General features: G+C 44.4%; 1 protein-coding gene across 2 annotated transcripts; it reads right to left on the bottom strand.

Moving 5' to 3' along the window:
* Positions 1–207: 207 nt before the first annotated feature.
* On the bottom strand, positions 208–18858 carry dnase1l4.1 (deoxyribonuclease 1 like 4, tandem duplicate 1). Of its 2 annotated transcripts, XM_084542489.1 has the most exons (11): positions 18742–18765; positions 14133–14233; positions 12929–13014; positions 11879–11967; positions 11627–11713; positions 4266–4378; positions 4019–4131; positions 3611–3768; positions 2068–2164; positions 1524–1599; positions 208–621 (listed from the first exon to the last, which is right to left on the bottom strand). In XM_084542489.1, the coding sequence occupies exons 3-11, from the start codon at positions 13007–13009 to the stop codon at positions 473–475; spliced, it is 963 nt and encodes a 320-aa protein (XP_084398615.1). In that variant the 5' UTR covers positions 13010–13014; positions 14133–14233; positions 18742–18765; the 3' UTR covers positions 208–472. The 2 variants fall into 2 exon arrangements, with proteins under 2 accessions (XP_084398615.1, XP_084398614.1); XM_084542488.1 differs by lacking the exon at positions 14133–14233 and having other exon boundaries at positions 18742–18858.
* Positions 18859–19771: the final 913 nt, after the last annotated feature.

The following is a 19771-nucleotide window of genomic DNA, read 5'->3' as shown; positions in this document are numbered from 1 at the left end:
TATTGGTCCAACTAAATTATTATTACAGTGTGGCACTTTAGAGTAAACTTTTCTCCAGTTCTTTCTGTGCAGGACTGTGAGGATTCATTGTGAAAGTTGGTATTGAATAGATTTGAACCCTTTTTTTAATGATTAAAACAGAGGAAAGAATGCCATATTTGTTAAAAGAAAATAACATCTGGTTTTGAGTTGAGAGTCAAATCTGTATCAGAATTACACAAAAATCTTTATAATGAGACAAAAAATAAAAATAAAAAATGGACAAAACATACAGGCAAACTTGAAACTTTCATTCAGTCAAAAGTCATATTAGAAATCATCCAGAGGATCAGATACGAGTAGCAATCCAGCAAGCACTCTGAGGTACATGTAAGCAAATTAAGAACAACTGCGTTAAACGCTCACAGGTTTCTGGAAGGTAAAGAGTTCAAGTAGGAGTTTAATGTTCTGTTTTATTGGTTCTGAGCTGCATCTAAACGGGGTTTATCTTGGCCATCTTCATCCGGAGAATCTGGATCTCCAGGCCGAGCTTCTCCCTCTCCAGCAGCAGGTTTCCACGTTTTAGCTCCAGCAGATCTTCATCCACGACCACGAGCCTCGGCTTCTCCTCGTCCTGTTCACCTGGAGAAGAAAAAAATAAATACAACTTACAATCCACTCTGAAATAGTCCTACAGTTATTTCTGCTCAGGTTAAGCCCTATGGAGTCCATCAAAGGTCTCAGTTGTCTCACGAAAGATTTCTTCAAAATTTCTCCTCATGGATTTTTATAATTTCCACATTTTTTATTTTCGTTTGTTTGTGTGTTTTTATTTGGAGGTTTCTGTGCGGCATCACATTACATTTCTGGTAGACTAATAATTGCTTCATCTTCCATCCAGCCCCATTGAACAACAGATAGATCAGGAAGCATCTGTTCCTGTTTCACTCCAGTCTCCTGTCATATCCGATGGTTGTCCGGGTCAGAGTTCACCCTTGCTTCAACTTTAACCAAGCAGATGTGCTCAGTTGCCATCTTTAGATGTTCCTATTCAAAAACCAACTCTCCACCAGTCCTTTAGTAGTTTCAAAGTATGCACTATTATACTCGGCAGATACAAAGGCAGCTAAACTTGTTTGAATTTTGTTTCAGTATATGTTGAAACCGCGTCATAAAGGTGGTAATTCAACTGGATTGAATTAAGCACTGAAGTGTTTCTGTTATTTAGCCTAGCCCACTGACTAGAGTGTTAAAATAACAGGAACATGTGTCAGTTCAATAGTACTACAAACCACAGCCTCCACAATAGAAACATAGTTAAATCAATTATTTGTCACTAATGTAAAAAAACAGAACCTACATGAAGACAAGATTTGCTGCAGGACAGTTATATTCAAATGTTTTCACTATACCTAATGAACTGTCTAGGGAGTGTAACAGCTGATTTATAGTCTATGTATAAGTCAGCTATCTATTGAAAATAGATTTTTTTAAAATGAATTATAGTCGTACGTGATCATGCGTAGTAAGTTTACTTGAGTTACCGTCAGGTTTGTCTATCGTCTTGGTTATGGACTTCAGCTCCACCTCCACAGGATAATGATCGCTCACTTTCAGAGCCTGGAAAATACACATAATCAATATAAATGTTATTTATTGACTGACAATCAGTGTTGCATACAGTATGTCAGGAGATGAATGTCAACCAAGTGAAGAGATAATCAAACCAGCTCAAACAATTACATCACGGCAATTGTGTGCATTGATTAAGCTTTAGCTTTTTATTTTATGCACGTTACAAAACTACTCCAGGAGCTTTTCTCTACCTCATCCCTTACTGTTAGGGTTAGGGCAAACATTAATATAGCAATAGCTTGTTATTCTATAAAGCCATTCCAGGAGCTTTCCTGTAGCTCATCCTTTAGGAAAACACAACATTTTCACAGCATCTGAGCAATCATCACCACAAAGATTTGGTCTTATCAGTAAACATATAAAATCCAACAGTCTGATCACATTCAAAGCGCCACTTTGAATATATTAGTTTAGATTTTGACCCTCATGATAAGCGTGAACATGACAACAGACCTGCTCCTCGGTGAGTTTGAATGCCTTCTGGAAGTTGAAGGGTTTGGCAGAGTTCGGTTCGACGGCCTTGAGCATGTCGTCTCCGTAGACCACGATCCTGAACACACACAACGTGTTTTATTCATGTTATTCAAGCTGGAAAGGAAAGCTCTTAATATATAATTACATTTAAAAAAAAAAAAAAAAAAACGATTAAAACAGTATAGATTATAAAGAAAAAACAAGGACTTGTAAAGTTTCTTCAGGATGTTTCATCCAAGTACTCAATGTACCATCTTCATACGTCTCCCATCTTATTTCCAACATACCATCTTTAGATTTTTTAAAAAACTCAATCAGCCAACGATGACATTGCTGTCAAACTGTTAACATGCTCTCTTCTATTGTCATTTCAGCCCTCCTCCAGTCTTTACATCTAATGTCCAGGTTGTTTAAGAAATCCCTTATAGTTTGCTTTAGTGGCATGTTTATTGGTATACCGGTATACAGTGAGCTTACAGACACAAAGCATGGGTCTAGGGGGGTAAACCAACCCAAAACATTGCCAAGAGTCCACTCATAATCCCATCCAGATCTCCATCCCTCCATACTTTCAATTCAGTTCAATTCAATTTTATTCATAAGACATCAAAAACAATACAGTTTGTCTCAAAATTAAAAAAAAAAAACGTCCTAAAAGCCAGAGAGTAAGTACAAAGGCAGCGGTGGCAAGAAAAAACTCTTATCACCACCCACAGTGGCTAAGTTCTGTGTTTTTTATCTTAATTAGCCAAAGGCTCTCACACTTCTTTTATTCAAATTGTTATTAAACAAGTAGTGAGATGTAGCCAGACTACATTATTATCAGAATACAAGTTTGTCAACACACGATTAAGGATTTCATTACTGGGCATGTTTCAACTGATAGAGAGAAAAAAATACTTCTGCAATAATTGGATAGTCTTCCAACATTTTGTTGAAAACAAATTCAACTCCACACCACTCAGATGTGTATAATGTGCATAAAGCCCACTCAAATCATTAGACTGGCCCAACATATATTTTCAGGAACACAATTAGTTCCAAACAAAGAGACTCCAGGCTAACTTTATGCAACAAAAATGTTGTGCTTTGGGTTCCCTTCAAGGCTTGGAAAGAAGTATCTCCTGATTTAAATACACTTCAGCTGCTAGCAGAAAGTCATCTTAGCTTGACACAAAGACTGGAAACTGTAACTCTCATGTGTTTCAAGATTGTTTTTCAGACTTTGTGCTAAGCTCCCTGACCAATCACAATAACAATGCTTGACTGATGAACATCAAACTCTCTCTCTCTTGTTGTAAGCAGTCTTCACCTTTATCTTTGTAGAGGTCCTTCAGATTTTTATTTTAAAAAAAGTACTTAAGTAATTTCTGTACCCATGAATTGAAAGTATTAAAATGTTAATCTCAGTATAGTCATGACTTTTGATTTATCTAAATAGTTTTACTTTTAAAAGCTAATACCCCTTCATGTGGTATGATTTTTTTTCAAATGAGGATTTGAACTACTTATATATTATTACCTGTCATATGTGTGGGTGTTTCCGGTGCTCGCCGTGGTGTCGACGTCATCTCCAATCAGCCAGTGGAAGTTCTTGTCACTACGGATTCGGATTTTCTTCATGTCTTTCTGGGAGACGTATGAGCCGTCCGCATTGAAGTCGCCGAGGATCATCATGTTCTGCAGCAGAGAGGCAGCAGGTCAGAAACACTCACAGAGTTGAGACCACAGAGGCTTGATGGAAAGTTTCTGTTAGACCTTCTCATCCGATTCTAGGTATGACAAAATGTTAAAACGTTTTTCCTTAACTACTGCCTCTGAAGAAAGACCACTTTCTAAACACTAACCCACAGCTACTCCCCCTGAACTGTGGCTTGTTGCTCCATCTCTGCTGGTGTGAACACAGCTTTAGATCACATCGTGTCCTTACATCAGTCCTCCACTTTTTCTTGACGTGCTGGAATACGTCGTAGAGTTCGTCCAGCTCCTTCTCTGAGTCCTCTGGTTTGGTGTGAACTGGGATCATCACCAGATCCTTCAGCACTGTGTTGGGGACACACCCATATCATTACATTTAGACAGTTGCAGCTGAGAGGAAGTCCTTTGCAGACGTTCTCTGACGCAAACTTAACTATTACACTGGTTACACCCAAGCTTGACCACATTATGTTTCCTACCTGTGTTGAGGCATCTGAATCTCAGGATGTATGGATCTCTGGCAAAAACATCTCCTTCCCCACTCAACTCATCATCAAACTGATAGGAACCCACCAAGTCGACCATGTCATCCCTACAGACACAGTTTATGTTATGTTAATGTCCAAATTACAAATCTGTGACAACATGACACATTAAAAACAGAATAAGGTAAAGCATCTTTGGCAGCATATAGCTTGGAGTTAAAAACACCTGCACCAGAAGTGTTGGATCACATTTTGTCATTTAACATTTGGCTGCAAATGAAACTTACTTCAAGTTACAAAAACTTTTAGGTTATTTACATAACCCCGGTTCTCTTTCATAATATTTCGCTCGATGTCTCACTATGGGATGCACGCCTCGCTGCAGCCCTCAGAAGCATTAATCTCATTACGCCAATCCTGATTGGCTGGTGAACGCGTCCGTCCGCCATAGGTAGTCCCACCTACCTTAAATAGCTCAGGCGGACGGCAACGCGCCATTCAAGATAAGCACCTCTTCTTACTCGCCCAAGCAAGAAGGGTTGTCTGGTGAGACATCTCACTCATATTACTCAGAGAACCGGGGTTATGTAAATAACCTAAAGTTCTCTTTCATAATATTTCGCTCGATGTCTCACTATGGGATGTGGTAGCTCCCGTATTGCCAGACAAGCTTATCTAGCGTCCACCAACCCACAGGGAAAAACACTCTGCTCCCATCAGGACAGTAAAACCGCGCGTGCCACGCACGGCGCGGAGATGTCCAACCTATAGAAGCGGACAAACGTGAGAGGCGAGGACCAACTCGCCGCAGCACAGATGTCCTGAACAGAGACTCCCCTGAATAAGGCCCAGGATGCGGCCAAGCCCCGAGTCGAGTGCGCTCGCAGGCCCACAGGTGGCTGCAAACCCTGACTCGTATAGGCCAAAGCAATCGCCTCCACCATCCAGTGGGATAGGCGCTGCTTCGTGACAGGTTTTCCTTTATGAGGATTAGCCCAGGAGACAAACAGCTGATCGATCCTCCTGAACCCCTTAGTCCTGTCCATGTAAGTGCGCACCGCACGAACCGGACATAACGCATGTGACTGCTGACCCTCTGATGAAGCAGCAAAAGCCACAAGGTCAATAGGGGAACATGAGCCCAACACCTTGGGCACAAAAGCCGGGTTGGGCCTCAAAATCATCCTCACATCCCCCGGGAAGAACTGATCGCATGACGGATGTACCGAAAGCGCATGGATGTCACTAACTCGTTTGGCCGAAGCCAGAGCCAGCAACAACACAGTCTTCAAAGACACGTGTTTCAAATCTGCTCCCTCCAGTGGTTCAAAAGGAGGGCCCTTAAGTCCCTCCAGAACCACAGCCAGATCCCACGGAGGTACCAGCGGTCTGGAAACGGGGAGGAGCCTGCGCGCCCCCTTCATAAAACGGCAAACCAGAGGGTGCTGGCTAGCCGTTCGCTTCCCAAACCCCACGTGACAGGCGGCGATAGCCGCCAAGTACACTTTAGCCGTGGAGAAGGCTTTTCGCTTGTCAATCAGGTCCTGCAAGAATGACAATATCACTCCTACGGACACTGAAAAGGAATGTGGCCGTTACTGTGACACCACCCCTCAAACACTCTCCACTTACAGTCATACAAAGACCTAGTGGAGGAGGCCCGAGCGCTCTGAATCGTGGAAATCACACGCTGTGACAGTCCCACAGCCGACAGATTGAGCCATTCAGGGGCCAAGCCCACAGCGCCAGGCGTTCCGGGTGCGGGTGGAAGACCGCCCCCCCCCCCCCCCCCCCCTGCAGGTCCCTGCGCAGCGGGAGCTGCCAGGGCTGAGCGCACAGTAACCGATATATCTCCGCCAGCCAATGCATCGCAGGCCAATGCGGAGCTATCAAAATCAGTGCGAGGCCGTGCTCCCTCACTCTGGACAGAGTGGGGGGTATCAAGGCCAGGGGAGGGAACGGGTAAAGAAGCTCGTGCGGCCAGGCGTGCGCTAGTGCGTCTACGCCGAGGGGAGCATCCAGGCTGCGCAGAGAGTAAAACAGCGCGCACTGCGCCTTCTCTCTCGACGCGAACAGATCCACCGCGGCCCGACCATAGCGGGACCATATCTGTCCCACAATCTCCGGGTGCAGAGCCCATTCCCCGTACACCGGCGCGCCTCTGGACAACAGGTCCGCGCCCGTGTTCAGGGACGTGCGTCGCCCTCAAGGAGAGGAGACGGCCGCAGCTCCACAGGATCAGTTTGCGTGCCAGCATGTGCAACTGACGGGAGCGCAATCCCCCCTGACGGTTGATATACGCCACCGTCGTCGTATTGTCCGTCCTCACTAGGACATGATGACCCATGAGAGACGGAAGGAAATGTTTCAGGGAGAGGAACACCGCTGAAAGTTCCAGAAAATTTATGTGAGCCCGCTGGAGGTCCGATCCCCAGCGGCCCCTCACAGACCGGCCCTCGTGAATTCCGCCCCAACCCGTCAGGCTGGCGTCCGTAGTGACCACCTTCCTGGACAGGACGGAACCCATGGGCACCCCCTGGGTCAGAAAGGACGGGGCCCGCCAGTGGCGCAGCGCCCTGGCGCACTCCGGTGTGACCAACACTCTCCGCGCGCCATGACGCACGGGATCCAACCCACACGAGGCCACCCAAAGCTGGAACTCCCTCATGTGGAGGCGACCGAGACGGACTACGAGGATGGCAGACGCCATCAGTCCGAGTAACCGAAGACACAATCTGAATTGAACAGACCTGCCTGGATGAAAAAGCGCGAGACACGTCCTGAAAGCTTTCACTCGTTCCGCCGACAGGTGCGCCGTGAAAGTTACCGAGTCCAGGGATAATCCCAGAAAGCTTATGCCCTGCGCCGGGGACAGCATGCTCTTTTCCGCGTTTATCACAAAACCCAGATCGACTAGGTGCCGTGTTAGAATACGCGTGTGCGCCCTGGCCTCCTGCTCCGATTGTGCCAAAAGCAGCCAATCATCCAGATACGTGGCCAAGCGGATGCCCCGCCGTCTCAGCGGGGCTATTGCTGCTTCCGTGCACCGCACGAACACCCTCGGGCTTAAAGACAGGCCGAAAGGGAGCACGCGGTACTCGTAGCAGATCCCCTGGAAAGCGAACCTCAGATACTTTCTGTGGGGAGGATAGATCGGGATGTGGAAATACGCGTCTTTCAGATTGACAGAAGTGAACCAATCGTTCTGACGCACAAGACGCAGCAGGGATGCGTGTGTAAGCATCCTGAACTTGTATTTCCTCAGATATTTGTTCAGAGCTCGCAAATCCAGGATAGGGCGAATAAGCAGCGGGTGTCGCCACCGCGCTGCTTATTTTGACAAATTTGGCTTTTATTAACTGCGCCCTTAGCCCGCGGCCTGGATGCGACAGTGGAACACATTTTATTTTCTTCGTGAAAACTTGTGTATGTGTGCGTGCTTGTGGACATGAGAGAGGGGCAACCGCTGAACCCTCCGCCGTCAAATGTCCATCTCTCCCGGCTTGCTCTGGCACGGTCTGTGGCAGCTGGGAGATGGGGGCGTGGGGGACCCCCAGGTGCACGCTCGAAAGCCAAACAGGTGGAGCTGGAGAACAGGGAACTTCCAGCTGCAACACCGGTGGAGAGAGGGGTGGTCAGGCCGCTCTCTTCTTCTTCCTGGCCTGGTTGCTGGCAGCTTGCGCGGGCCGCGCCGGCGAAGCTGCAGTCGGGGCCGGGGGTTTTTTGGGCCAGCCGGGCCGACCAGGCGGGGCAGGTGGGGCGGGCTGGGGTCTCAGCTGTTTCGGCATTTTGAACTGCGAAACCTGAGAAGCGGCCTGCGCGAAGGTGTTACGCTGCGCAGGTGGAGAGGGCGCTGGGGGCTTTCGAGGGAGGCAGAGCTGGAGAGCTTCATCCTCCTTCTTTTTGGCTTCACACCGCCGTTGCATCGAGGCCAATGCGGAACCAAAAATCCCCTCCGGGACAATGGGCATGTCCAGGATGTCGTCCTTCTCTCTGTCCGACAGGTTGGCGAGGCTGAGCCATCGCGCTCGTTCCTGCAGGACCATGGTCCCCAGCGATCTCCCCGTGGCCTGGACCGCGCAGCGTTGGACACGGAGACACAGGTCGGTGATGACCGGTATTTCCTCCCACGTTGCTGGGTCTTGAGTTTGCGCAAAATCCTCGCACAACTCAGCCTGATAAGCCGTGAGCAGGGAGAGGACATTGAGCGCTCTGGCCGAAAGCGCAGCCGCCTTGTACGCCTTTTCAGTCAGGGCTGACTGAAAACGGTCCGACTTGGACAGCAGGCTGGGGCTCCGAGGGGACACCACTGACAGGCGGGGGTGGAGGTGCGCCGCAACGAGTGGCTCCATCGGAGGCATGCGGAGCAGACCCAGGCTGTCCATCGCCTCACAGTCGAGGGACGAGGCTCCGGGAATCGGGCTCCTGCTGCTGAAAGGGCGGTCTCTCCACGAGCGCGCGACCTCATCCAGCAGCTCTGGGAAGACGGGGAGAAGTTGCTTCGTCGCGCTCTTGGCCAAGGGCAATTTCTTCCCCTCGTAGCGGGATCTGGTGGTCTCAGCTACGACAGCGGGCCAGGGGATGCCAAGCCGGGCAGCAGCGCGTTTGCACACGTCGAGCATGTCCGAGCTGGGGAGGGGAGAAGCTGGTATGCTACCCTCCTCTCCATCCCGAGAGGCGACGGAGGCCGCGGGCTGCACAGCCCGGGCCGGAGTGATGAAGACGTCGTCCTCTTCTTCATCTTCTGATATGAGGAGTTCCGAGGCGGCATCTTCATCGTCCCCATAGTCCAGTTCCAGAACATCTTCCTCCTGCGGGGGATCCGCGGCTAGGTCGAGCTGGGAGCCCCAGCTGGCGCTAGCCTTCGGAGTCGCCACCGCAGCGACCGCCATCTCCTCTCCGTCCTCTGCGGCGGCGCCGTCGGGAGGGAGAAAGGGGTCGTACCCAGACAAGCTAGCCTGGCGGGCTAGCCGTCTGCGGAGACTCTTAATTGTGAACACTGCGCAGTGTTGACACGAGCCGGGGACATCGATAGCCAGTCGGGCGTGTTCCAGCCCTAGGCAGCTCGAGCAGACCTGGTGTGGATCATTTTTCGAGATCTTATTCCCACAGCGACAGGGACGGGCCCCGGAGTCTCCGTGCCCTCTGGTGTGAGGGATTCTAGCCTCCATTCCTCGCTAGCTGGTGTGCCGGCAAGGCTAATCAAGGCAGTTAGCTGGTGTGCTAACTCGGTGTTTCAGCTAACTGGTGTGTTAACCGGGTGCAGTTAACTGGTGTGTTAATACTCGGTACTCGAAGCGCCGTGGTGAGGCGTCGAGGACAGTGCTGACCAGGCCGTGGAGGGCGAGGAAGCACTGGGGTCGATCTGGTGTGACCGACTGGCAGAACACGTCCAAGGCCAGAAGCGCCCGGCGACCGAAGCTAAAAAAGATCCGTCTGTGGACAGTTTAGCTAGCTAGCCCTGGACGCGAGATATGCTCCGAATGAGAAGAGGTGTTTGAATGGCGCGTTGCCGTCCGCCTGAGCTATTTAAGGTAGGTGGGACTACCTATGGCGGACGGACGCGTTCACCAGCCAATCAGGATTGGCGTAATGAGATTAATGCTTCTGAGGGCTGCAGCGAGGCGTGCATCCCATAGTGAGACATCGAGCGAAATATTATGAAAGAGAACTGCCTTTCTAACCATTAGAGAGAAAATGTGTTTCTATGAAACAGAGAACTTCACTGCATTTAGAGCAGTGCATTCAGATTAAAAGTCTGATGCTGTACCAACTGAGCTACCCAGGCTCTTTGCACTGATTGGGCATAACATTATGACCACCATTCTAATACCATTCTAATGGGCCTTCTGAGGGTGTCCTGTGGTGTCTGGCAACAGAATGTTAGTGGCGGCCTTTGAGTCCTATGGGTTGAGGGGAGGGGCCACTGTGGATCAGGCTTGTTCCAGTGCATCCCACAGATACTTGATCAGTTTGGGATCTAGTGAATTTGGAGGCCAGGTCAACACCTTGTGCTGTTTTTCATGTTTTTTTGAGTTGTTCCTAAAGCATTTTTGTGTGTGTGCCTGTGTCAGGCTGTATTCTGCTGGGGATGGCTGCTGCCATCAAGGAGTGTCATTGCTATGGGGTGCGGGGGCTCGGTCTGGTCTAGATGGGTGCTACATGTCTAAGTAACATCCACATGAATCCAGGTCCAAACATTTCCCAGCAGAACATTGTATTGCCCCAAATGGTCTCACAGTCTCAATCAAATCATTCGGGTGGCTTGATGTGGTAATGGACAGAAGAGTAAAAGCGACACAGTCATACACATCAACTGAGCACTATGGAGTTAATTTTATTTGTAACAAAATGATTGGTTGGAGAACTATCTAACTTCATTAGGAGGTATTGTTAGGGAGGAATTTGTGGTGATGCCGATGAAGAAGAAGAAGTACCAGAGTCCTGTATGTCTTATGCGGAAGGAGTTTATTTAGGCTCGATTGAGGAGAACAGAAGATTCGTCATCACGACATAAGTGCATGAGTCCACCTCAGTTCTAAGGGACAAACAGTGAAGCTCAGATTCTTATACTAGAAAGGTGGGCCGAGGCAGCAAAGGGAAGATTTGTTAATATCCAATTGGGTACTATACATAAACACGACGATGAGGATTCACACCAACTAGGAAATACAAACTGTCATCCAACTCCACAGCTGTGCCTGTAGACAGCCAGACAGTGAGATTGAAGACGCCAAAAGACCATGGCCTTGGCATGTTCCTCAAAGAGAAAATAGGGCAGGTAACTGACTCCAGCAGTAGGGAAGAGAAATTATTCTCTAACAGGTATTAGTTACTATTTTTATTTAGTGATTTATTCGCCCACATTCTCAGAGCTATTCAAGTCCGTTTTGTTTATACTAATTGTATTTCTGTCACTCTGCCTTTCAGACCCTACTCCTCCTCATCTCCACCACATCCTGGATGGTCAGAGAGTCTCAATCAAAGTCTCCATCACCCTATTTGCTCCAGGTGATTTGATTCACTTCTACTACCTTCATCTGGGACTCTGTTCTATGATGTCTAACCACCAAAATATTCAACCTCACAAACTCATTAAAAAGCTATTTCACTTGTCATCAGTATACAGCCATGACCGTCCTCAAACACATCCTGGTGCGTTGTAAGAAAGTCACCCCACAGAAGACTTCTCCAACCCACGCCAGGTATGTGAGTACTGTGCTAAATCGTTAAGGATTGTAAAAGCTCTGTAATATTTACTCCTATCAAGAATAAAGAACTGAACATCATCTGCAAACTGACATCCTTTTCTGATAAACTGCTGTTAAACCCATTTACAAAAGGTGAACTCTCACCTGTACAAGAACATGAACTGCTCCTTGTAGCGCGTTCGGCCCAGACGACTGCTGATTTTCAGAGTGTAGTGATGTTTCCTGTTGTATCTGGGCACAAAGATAATCTAATTAATATTTAAGTAAAATTAGCTGACTTTCAACACCAAGTGTATTCTGCGGAGAGACATGGCTTTGGAGATGTGCACACTGAAATGACATTGATGGATGAAGTTTTGTACATACGAGCAGAGGACGAATAAAGCCAACACTCACTTATTGAGACCTTCCACAAGAGTTTCTACGGACGTTCCGCTGGCGTCTACCACCTCCAGGATCACAATGATGTCATATCGAGACACAATCTGGGAGACAAAAACAGAACAACCGTGATTTCTCCATTTAAACCCAATAAAGGATTCATTCATTCATTCATTCATCTTCTGTAACCGCTTATTACTGTTAAGGGTCGCGGGGTCTGCTGGAGCCTATCCCAGCTGTCATCGGTCGAGAGGCGGGGCTAATAAAGGATTTAAACTCTCTATTTTGATTGGTTTTTATTTATGTTGTTTTTGTCGTCAGTTAATCGATATATATTTATTTCACCACCTGAACCAACATTGAACTGATTAGTTCTTTAATCAAATGACACAAAACATTTTTTTTCAAGAATAACATTTTTTTTAAAAAAAGTTCTCAAATGTAAAGATTTACAGATTTGTATTATTTGAACAATTGGTCGGACCAAACTAAGGCATTTGCCAATTTGTTAATCCACAAAATAATTAATGCTTTGTTGACCTTCTGATTGGTCTACTGACCGTCAACCAGAGAGCTCCTACCCTTTGTCAAGTCCCGACTTCCAGTGTTACTGTTGATAGGTTAGACAAAAAATAGCAATGCGGGGCTCTATTCTCATGGAAAAACATTGAATATCTGTAGTCATAGAGAGCTGGTTGAGGACACATATGGGGACACATTTTAATAGCAGGTGGGTGTGACAACAGAAACTTAAAGCTGGCCACTTACATTCAGATTGCCCAGATTGCAAGGTCTCAACAATGCCATTGTGTGTGAAGTGACCCAGGCCATCTTCTTGGTATGGGCAATTGGTTATCTAACGTGTTTTCATTGACTCTTGGGTGTGTTCACACGCATACTTAAAAGCTGTCCATTTGTGATCTGATTACTCAGGATGGATGTTAATACCAGGTCTGACAGGAAATAACTGCTGAATAACAAATGTCTCTTCCCTAGGACTAAATGAAGGCAATGGTACTGTAACTCCTTCATAGTTTTATAAGATGTGTGCATTTTTATTTTTACCTTAATCAGGGTGTTGAGCACATCTGGATCCGACACCTTGTTTCTCCCAAACTTCTGGATGTTAAAAGCAGCTATCTTCATGGTGCCTGAGGAGAACAGAAATAGAAAAAGAACGGAAATATTTTTGGCATTTTAATGACTCTATTGTGTCTGAGCGTGTACAGGCAGGTGTGGTTGTGACGCCTGTGTGTTAACAGCGCCTCATTAAAGAGACCAGCTTTACAAATCAGTTTGCCTGAGGCCTGAGACTATAAAGCCGACACACATTGAGCTTAGCAAATATGTTTTGTGGTTAAAATTCACACAATAAAGAAAAAAAAAATTCCTTTGAACAGCGAGTGTTTTTTAACTTCATTTCCCCAGGGAAGAAGCAGAAATTAGGAAATGAAAAGGATTTTAACAATGTTTAGACTAAAGTAAAATGATTAGATTTAAAAAAAATAAAATTAAAAAAAAACATAGTGGGAGTACTTTCTTAAATTAACTGCAAAAAAATTATAGAAAATAGAGAAATAGATTAATAGAAAGGAAGAGGCCAAAACAACAGGGTGAGGAAAATTGACATAAACTCGACTAAACAAACCAGGAAAATAAGTAAATTAAGGCGGAAGGCGAATTTAGTCAATTAAGGTTTTGGTCTGATTTTTATTCATTCTTATTTATAAAACTGAAAAGTTTTAAAGTCCATATTGCTTTTTAAATCAGCATTAAAAGCCTTAAATGTTTGTTACTCTTTATTTACAGTTAAATGAACAGGTATTTTTCTGAATTCTTAACAGGTCAGTGTTTACATAGGATTAGCATGGAATACTTGTCCAAACAGGTTTGGTATGAGTCTTTGTGAGGCCCTTTCCCAGATCCCCCATCTGCTTTACATCAACACCTTCTGAGTGTGTCCTGTGGTGTCTGGTAACAGAATGTTGTTAGTGGGCTCCTTTGGGTCCTATGGGTTGAGGGGAGGGGCCTCTGTGGATCAGGCTTGTTCCAGTGCGTCCCACAGATACTTGATCAGTTTGGGATCTAGTGAATTTGGAGGCCAGGTCAACCCATTGTGCTGTTTTTCATGTTTTTTTGAGTTGTTCCTTTTTGTGTGCGTGTCTGTGTCAGGCTGCATCCTGCTGGGGATGGCTGGATGGGATTCTGCTGTCAGTGGTCATAATGTTGTGGCTGATTGGTGCATATGCTGTATTTATGCTTTCCTCACATGCACGTTTAAGTCCATCCACTTGCTTCTTGTCCTCTCCTTCCGTCTCTTCTGCACCACCGCCCTCTTTTTTTCTGCCTCTCTTTCCAACCGACCTCAAACTGATGAGTCAGATTGTGAATAAATAATACATTTTCTAACAGTGTATATTTGTACCATAGATTTATGTATCTCAGATAAATTCCAAAAATTCAAATACATTTCCACTTACAGTTTTAAAGTCAGTATGTACATTTTATTTAGTTTTAATGTATATGATGCAATGTCAAACTTAAAGTTAATTTGAATATAGTGAGAAACCTTTTCACAGCCTTTATTGGCCACATAAAAAAACAACAACAATAATAATGGACTTTATAATAACATTCCTTTTTGACCTGCGTCTGCTGTTCCTAGTAGTTTAACATGTGAGTCATAATTCAGGTCTAAATCCCCGGTAGCAACTGGGGAAGTCGTCCAACAAGTTTCCATTGGTGCTGTTGCTCAGACAGGTGATCTGTGGTTACTACCACTGATAACATCAACGAGATGTCAACACACACACTGATAAATAACAACGCTGTAAACACTGGCATCAGTGTTGTCCTGACGAGTTTCACCTCTTGTGAAACAGTATGGAGCTGCAAATGGTTCACATACAGGTGATGTCCTGTGTGATTTCAGTGGAGAGTGTAAAAAACTATAATACTGTCTGTAAAACTTAAAAGGGTCATTAGAGTACTGAGTACAGGTGAGTATCTGGCTGGTAACAGACCCTAGCCATGCAAGTCTCTGATGTACAACACCCCCCAGATATTCCTACTTAAACCCCAACTCCCCTCCAGTCTTTTAAAATTAAAGACGGGAAAGAAATGTCATCAAGAAACCCAACAAGTCTAGTTGCCCTTGTTTCAGCTTGTTTGTTTGGATAAGGTCTATGAAGGCTGACGTGTCTGTGGATTTAGTCTTAACAGGGTGACCTGGTACTAGTTGGACCCGTATTAGTAGCTTTTCAGACCATTCATTGTGTTGAATTACTGGCGGAACGAGTTGTTTAGAGAGATTAAATCAACTGGCTAATCATCTTAGAAAACCAGAGAAGACCAGAGAAAACGAGGAGGGAGGGGACCAAAAAAAGAGAAAATTATCTTCATCTTAATATTCACATCCACAAATATTTGTTGTTTTAACAACATGATGATCTAAAGTGAATAAACTGTAAACCAACTGATCAGCATGATTAAGGAGTGGCCGGCTCTTTCCAAAAGTAGTTCTTCTTAGCTTCCTTCCAGCAATCCCTAGCTAAGCTAAACTAGGTCATTTAGGAAAGTGTTACACTGAAGAATTAAAGGTCACTGGTTCAGTCACTGGTTAATTGTGTCGGTCCTTTGAAGGAGCTGTGGTGCTGTTGGTAGAGAAGGAGCTTTGGACTGAAGGTTCCCTTGAGTGAGCACCTAACCCCCAAATTGCTCCCTGGGCTACCTGATCAGAGTGAACAAATGGATGGGTCAGAATTAATGATATTCTACTTCTTCTAATAGTAGCCATGTTTCCTGTTTTGAATACAGACCACTGCCTCCTGCAGGTATTACCTCTCAGGTGTTGAATCTATGTACCAGCTGGTCGTTGGCTGTAGTCTCTGATGTTGATTTGGTGTATCTGTACCTGACACCTGGACTACTGGCGTCTACATTCAACTCTATCTTTAATATGATGTTTGCCTTCATTTTAATTTCACAATCATGCACAGAGGAACTGTAAATAGCTAAAGTCAAACACAAGCATCCAGATTGTCAACACCCGTGACCAGCATTCCTTGAGGTTGTAAACAAAGGTTCTGCCAGTGGGAGTGTTTCCTCTAGAGTTACAAATGTTTAAATGGCAGCTTTGCAACTGAAGTCCCGTCAAAAACATCACAAGAGACTCCAGTCCAGAATCTTAATTTTCAATTTCCATTGCTCATTATTAACGGGCCCAGGCCAAGATCAAACCCACTCTAACCCCCATTGGATACGCAGCTGTGATTGTGATTGGTGCGGCACAGATGAAGCTAGCCGGATGTGGGCCAGATGTTTTCCGTGAGAGCAGATGAAACAGGAGCTCTCTCTGGTTCAGGCTAAAAAGACACAGCATCAGCCAGAGAAAAAAATGGTGGCGAGTGATATATATACATGTTTTTTTTACTTTAGAGCCACCGTCATTGTTTTTGTTCTATGAAAACACAGTTTACTCTAAAGACCATTTATTTTTTACTGTAACTCTGTACGATGATCAGCTTCATAGTGTGACACCACTTACATTTATTCACGCTGGCCACTCCATCCATCAAAGTCAAATATCTAGAATAGCTGGACAGATTTCTATTCAGTCTGGTGGATTCACGGTCAATAGAGGTTAATCATATCATACTGGTGATCCCAAAATGTTACATCTATCCAACAAAATAACAAAAGATAATTAGGATCTGATACTTCAAAATGTTTTGGCTCAAAACCATTCAGGCCATGGCATTGGTTAAAATAAAGAAAGCCTTCATCCTAGGTCACATGTGACCTTTAGTAGGACATAGGACAAAACACAACAGTGTAGTTGACTCTACACTACTGTCTACTTTACCTTCTCCTCTTTCTTCTGAAGGTCATTATTTAAGTTGCCTAAATTCGCAGCTTCCTGCATCTAATGAATCTCAGCTGATTGAAGAGCTTTACTGTTATGGTTCAATCTCACTGCTCTCAACCACAGAAGGGCAAAGCGTTTAATATTTAACATTAAAGCTCAGAACATTTTAGTTATGGCTGATTACTCTGGTTAGAATAATGACTTGGCCAGAAGACCTTCGTCCTTAGAGTTTGGGAAAAACAATGATGACTTATGGTAGGCATAAAAACAGCAGTCTCTTGTGCGAAAGGCCCGTTCATCCACCCTGACCTCCCCCATCCATGTATGTTTTGGTTCACTCTCACTTTTCTCACACCATCATTTTCAGCTGCAGCAAAAGCCTTAACAGCCACAGGAAGAGCCAGACATTTCCTCAGGAGTTTGTTGAGACCAAAACCAGAGCTAAAAACAGCATGAAGACTTAGAAACTTGGCTCCAAAGGAATGCTAAAGCTTCTGCATGTAAAAAAGCGTCTTCTAACAAGTTCATCAAATCAACTGACTTTCCACTGCCACTGTTTTTTTACCCCATTGAACTCAACTGGTTAGAAATGTGTAACATGCCATCTACTACTCCACTATCCACGAACAAGCAAATCTATCTAAATTTAACAGATTTTCTTCTTGCTGAAATTTCACAAATCCTCGACACTCCTGAGAGGTACAGCTAAATGTGATATGCTGGGAGCGATATGTCCTAAAATAGCCAGTGTAAAGAGGATGAACCATCCTCTGATGAACCATTAAGATTAACAACAACATGGCATTTCCTGTGTTGAAATGCCACACAGGAAAAGAAAGGAGACATTAGGCTCTAAGAACAGGCAAAGTTATTTTAGATCTTTAGGCTAAGCTGTTATGTGGGTAAAATTTCTGATCCTTAAACCGGCCATCTGCAGTGAAGCGCAAATATTTACACATTCTATAGGGAACTTAAGAGTGCTGCATTTACTGCGGGCTTCAGGTTTCACTGTCATTTTATCTCTTTGTTCATCGTCATGCAGCTGCACACTGTTAAAGCCAAAACGCGGGAAAATACTCAAATTTACTGCAGAAGTAAAAGCAGCAAACACACCAAAGTAAACATGAGTGGCACTCTGCAAAGCAATATATGACTAATGTGTTTACCGGTAAGTTAGTAAGTTAGTGGGAGGAGCTGGAACATTAGGAAATAAAATTAAAATAAGACGTAAGTACTAAATATTTATCTTTTTATTCCAAATTTTAAATTCATCAATTGTCAACAGTCACTTGACAAAACATTAGATACGGATTACGTTCTAATGTAAGAATCCTGCACTAAATTTTATCTTCATGACGGCTCTAATGTTCAGTTGATGTTGAACAGAAAGACGGTAATACTAAAGTGTTTTTGTTATTTAGCCCAGCACACTGAATAAAATGTCAAAATATTAGGAACATGTGTCACTGCAACACAACACAATTCAATAGTATTTCAAACCACAGCCTCCACAATGAAAACACAGTTGAATCAACAGCTCTCTCAGTTATTTTTAACTAATGCTGAATACCAGAACCTCCATGAAGACAAGATTTAGCGCAGAGCTGGTACATTAGTACGTTTTTACAAGAGTACCTAATGAACTAGCAAGCCTATCTACAAAATGTTTAAACCTCTAACAAAGAGCTTAGTTTTTCCTCACTGACACAAATTTTTCAGTATTAGAGTTATTATCTCAAATTTGAATTATTGATGGAACAACATAACAACAAAAAATAAATAAATAAATGATTCAGATTTAACATAATCATTTTACTATTGCGTTGTTGTAATAAGGCTTGTAGCTCTTTTGTACCAAAAACAGAAGGAAAATTCCTACATTACATCAGACGTGTACCTGAAGCTCACTGTAATTTTCCACCTGTTTTACTGACCAGGCGCTTTCATTGTTCAGAGACATGTAAAGCCTCTCAGGGATTCAGTAAGCAAAAACAAACAAGCTGTTTCTCACCTGAAAGAGGAGGAGGAGGAGAAGATGAATGTGCTGCTGCTTAAGGCCTGACCTGTTTCTTTGCACTAAAGAGTCACGTCAAATGAAGACAGGAAGGCGACAGGAACCTTGTTGACTTCACAATAAACGCTTTAAGTTCTTCCCTGGCTGCCTGGGGCAAAATATTCTGCGAGGGTGATTGGTCGAAAGCCAACCAATAGCAGGTGCTGGAGAGAGAAAAAAAAAAAGCCACAACATGTGTCCCAACACCCGCCCATCCTTGTAATGTTTTATGCATGGCATACCTCTAAAAAGATCTGTGGCTGGCATCTGGCGTCTAGAGTTGGAAACAATATTCAAAGTTTGTTTCAGCTTGGCTGTATTTTCTGAAAGCAAAAACTAAAATATTAAAATGTTTCAAGAGTGCGTGAGAGAGAGAGAGGAGTTTAGCTTACTAGCTCTGCAGGAACCTACAACATGCTGACACCCACAGGAAATGGTTTAACCTAAATACACACAAACGTATTGGTCTGAGATACACAGTGCTTAATCAGCTCAGCAAATGCTACATTTATAAGTGCTACAATAATATTTCCAAGGTTTATGTTTTTTTAAGTAATCTCATTTGAATAATCTCTTGACAATAGGTTAAGAGGGATTGTATTTGTCATTTCAACCATGTAAAGTGCTGGGGCCCACAGAATGTTTCTCACAAGTCCTGAAAGTAGGCAAAGAGAACCCAATCAAACAAATAAAACAGAAATGTTATGCTTGTGCATTTGTTTATTTAGAAAAATTACTCAATATTTCATATCTGTGAGATGCAAAAGTAAGTGCTCCTCTGGTATTCATCATGCTGGCTGGCTGGATCATCAGGCTGTAAGAGGTTACAATTAGTTGAGGTTACTGCTGCACAAGGGGGTCACACCACCTCTTGAAAACAAGGGGCAACTTACCTTTTCAGCTCACAGATGTGTCATTTTAGCTCATTTATCTACTTTCAGGACTTGTGTGAAAATCCACTGATGTTTTGAGTCATTTTTATGCAGAA

Source organism: Chelon labrosus, assembly GCF_963514085.1.
Source record: "Chelon labrosus genome assembly, chromosome: 4".
NCBI lineage: Eukaryota > Metazoa > Chordata > Actinopteri > Mugiliformes > Mugilidae > Chelon > Chelon labrosus.
This window is presented reverse-complemented; position numbering and strand designations above follow the sequence as displayed.

What these genes read in the sequence shown, in the direction of transcription:
- dnase1l4.1 (XM_084542488.1), bottom strand. Translation starts at nt 13,009, where the DNA reads ATGAAGATAGCTGCTTTTAACATCCAGAAGTTTGGGAGAAACAAGGTG. An exon ending in CTTGTGGAAGGTCTCAATAA is followed by an intron (nt 11,714 to 11,878) that starts GTGAGTGTTGGC and finishes CTTTGTGCCCAG; the next exon opens with ATACAACAGGAAACATCACT. An exon ending in AGAAAAAGTGGAGGACTGAT is followed by an intron (nt 3,769 to 4,018) that starts GTAAGGACACGA and finishes TCTCTGCTGCAG; the next exon opens with AACATGATGATCCTCGGCGA.